Here is a 2,364-nt window from a genome sequence, read left to right as displayed (position 1 = left end):
GGTTGCATAATTTAATCAGCCAAATAATGACGGAGATCAGCAGTCTCAAACAAACAAATATCGCTATCAGAAATGAAAATTTGAACTATGCCTACACTATAAGTAGAATATTGCTCCCAAGAGCGAACTGGCAATGCTTAATATGAGCCCTTTGACCATGGGAGTTATTTATCCGATGCTCAAGTTATAGATATCAGTGATCTACAAAATAATAAACAAAATCAAGATAATACAGCAAGAAAAAACACAGACATTGATTGACGGGATTTGATTCATACATTACCTTGGAAAGGTGATTCACCAAGTTCTGTCCACTAATTGCAAGAGACTATTTACTAAGACAATCAATTTAAGCAATTTCCTCACACTCGCAACCCAAACCCTAATCCTAGACACAATACAACATATACATAAAAATAACAGGATACAAATACAAATACGCACAAGATCCTTATGGAGATCCATTGATGCTGAAATTGGTTGTTACCTCCCTCTGTGTTACTGCTCTTCTTTCAAGATGCCAAGACGCAGAAGGAAAGAAAGAACACGAATCTCGACCGAGAAAACAGGTTTTCAATTCACTGAAATCGTCCGCAACCGAGCAGGGAAGGTTAGATAAGAAGAAACGTGCTCACCCGTCCAGCGTATCGTCCGCATTAAGCACGGATAGGTCGTTCATAATAGAGAGAGGAGTCGCCCAAACAGGAAGATCGAACAACGATCGCTTGAGCGACTCCTCGCGGGCGTCGCATACCGCTTCCGCCGTGGCGCAGAGCCCAACGAGATCCTGAAGGATCGATTCCTGAGCTTCTACCTGCACAATAAACATCCAGCCACCATCAGAAAACCTAATTGAGGGAGTCGACCCTTGCAAGACCTAGGGTTTACCTGAAAAAGAAGATCATTGATCAAGATATCGCATGCATCGTCCCGCGGCATCGGCATCGGCCGGAATTCGGGAGATGAAGAAGGTTCGATTCGGCAGCGGCGATCGACGAGCGAGGATTCTGCCTTTTCCCTGGTTTTCTGCAGCATCTGGGACATTTGTTCCCACTGCTTGATTTCTTTGCTGTACTTCTCCTTCAGCCGCAGCAGGGCCTTCTTCCTCAGTGTCCTCTTGAGCCGGGATTCCTCCGCCGGGTCGGCCGATGGAGGGGCCGGCCGGACGACGTCCTCGTCGCCGGAGTCCCTCTTCCGCCTCTTGTAGACGAAGCCATTGTCGTTGCAGACCTCCCACTCTCCTTCCAATAGTGAAGGCGACGCCATGACCTGCCGCTTCTTCTGAAATTCGAACTGGGGATTTATTTGGGGGTGCTTTCTTTGGTATTTTTGTGCGGGAATTTTCCATCTTTTGCTAGGAGGGAAAGTCCTGTGGCGAATCTAACCCTCGCCAGTGGGAGTTGGGTTGTCAATGGGTCGGGTTTGACCCGGACCTGACCCGTACCAAACCATATAGGTTAAGGTTTGGTGATTTTTTTTTGAAAAGCAAGCTGGGGTTAGGCAAACCCTTACCAGATATCTCTTAAGCTCCATGTGTCAGACGGATTCGAACCTGGGACTTCAGCTTGTCACAGGACCCCGCTTACCAGATACCACCTCAGTGGTGGGTTTGGTGATAACTGATAAATAAGAAGGCCCATTAAAATTTGGGTCGCACCTGAAGGGTCCGATTAATATATGGAGCCATGTATGGTTTGTGAAATTTCATATCAGACCTAGGCTCAACCCGAGTTTCAATTAAGATCCATAATTTTTCAATATAAAGATGATAAAAAATATTATTTTATCAAGTATGGACCGGGTCTGGTTCGTATAATCCATATAGAATTCAGGTATGATTTCTCTTATGGTGAGTCCGATTAGACACGGGTCTGGACCCGCTACCATCATCTCAAATCTAGTTTGAGTCTAGTTCTACTTAGATCCGAACCAAAGCCGACCTCTTGACATCCGTAGGTGGAAGCTAGCTGTGTCAATGGGTTGGGATTGACCCAAACCCAACCTGTACCAAACTCTATAGGACCTGGGTCTCCTGATAAACAAGAAGATCTGATTAGAATACGGGTCAGACTCAAATGATCTTATTAATATATGAAGCTGGGTATGGTTTGTGAAATTTCATACCTGACTCACAACTGACTTGAGTTTCAAATAAGATCCATAATTTTTTAATATAGGAAAAAGATTAAAAAAATTTATTACATGGGGTATGGTCCATGTCTCGTTCACGTAATCCTTATAAGATCAGGGTATGGTTTCTCTTATGGTAGGTCTGATTGGATCCGAGATCGAACCCAGTACCAGCATCTCAAATCGTACCAGCATCTCAAATCAATTCTGGATTTGGTCCCACTATCACCCGAT

The 2,364-nt window shown here is 44.5% G+C and overlaps 1 protein-coding gene across 1 annotated transcript; it reads right to left on the bottom strand.

The window, feature by feature from the left end:
• Positions 1–252: 252 nt before the first annotated feature.
• Positions 253–1,292, bottom strand: LOC149847265 (uncharacterized). Its single transcript, XM_089998364.1, has 2 exons — positions 889–1,292; positions 253–814 (listed from the first exon to the last, which is right to left on the bottom strand). The coding sequence occupies exons 1-2, from the start codon at positions 1,264–1,266 to the stop codon at positions 632–634; spliced, it is 561 nt and encodes a 186-aa protein (XP_089854490.1). The 5' UTR covers positions 1,267–1,292; the 3' UTR covers positions 253–631.
• Between the last annotated feature and the right edge of the window lie 1,072 nt (positions 1,293–2,364).

Source organism: Nuphar pumila, chromosome 2 (genome assembly GCF_984573655.1).
Source record: "Nuphar pumila chromosome 2, dmNupPumi1.hap1.1, whole genome shotgun sequence".
In the NCBI taxonomy this organism is placed as follows: Eukaryota; Viridiplantae; Streptophyta; class Magnoliopsida; order Nymphaeales; family Nymphaeaceae; genus Nuphar; species Nuphar pumila.
The sequence above is the reverse complement of the archived record's forward strand: the minus strand, read 5'-3'. Positions and strand labels throughout refer to the sequence as shown.

Bases quoted from the DNA above. Each gene is read 5' to 3' on its own strand.
- LOC149847265 (XM_089998364.1), bottom strand. From the start codon at position 1,266: ATGGCGTCGCCTTCACTATTGGAAGGAGAGTGGGAGGTCTGCAACGAC. The intron at 815-888 runs GTAAACCCTAGG...TTTATTGTGCAG, and splicing joins TCAATGATCTTCTTTTTCAG to GTAGAAGCTCAGGAATCGAT.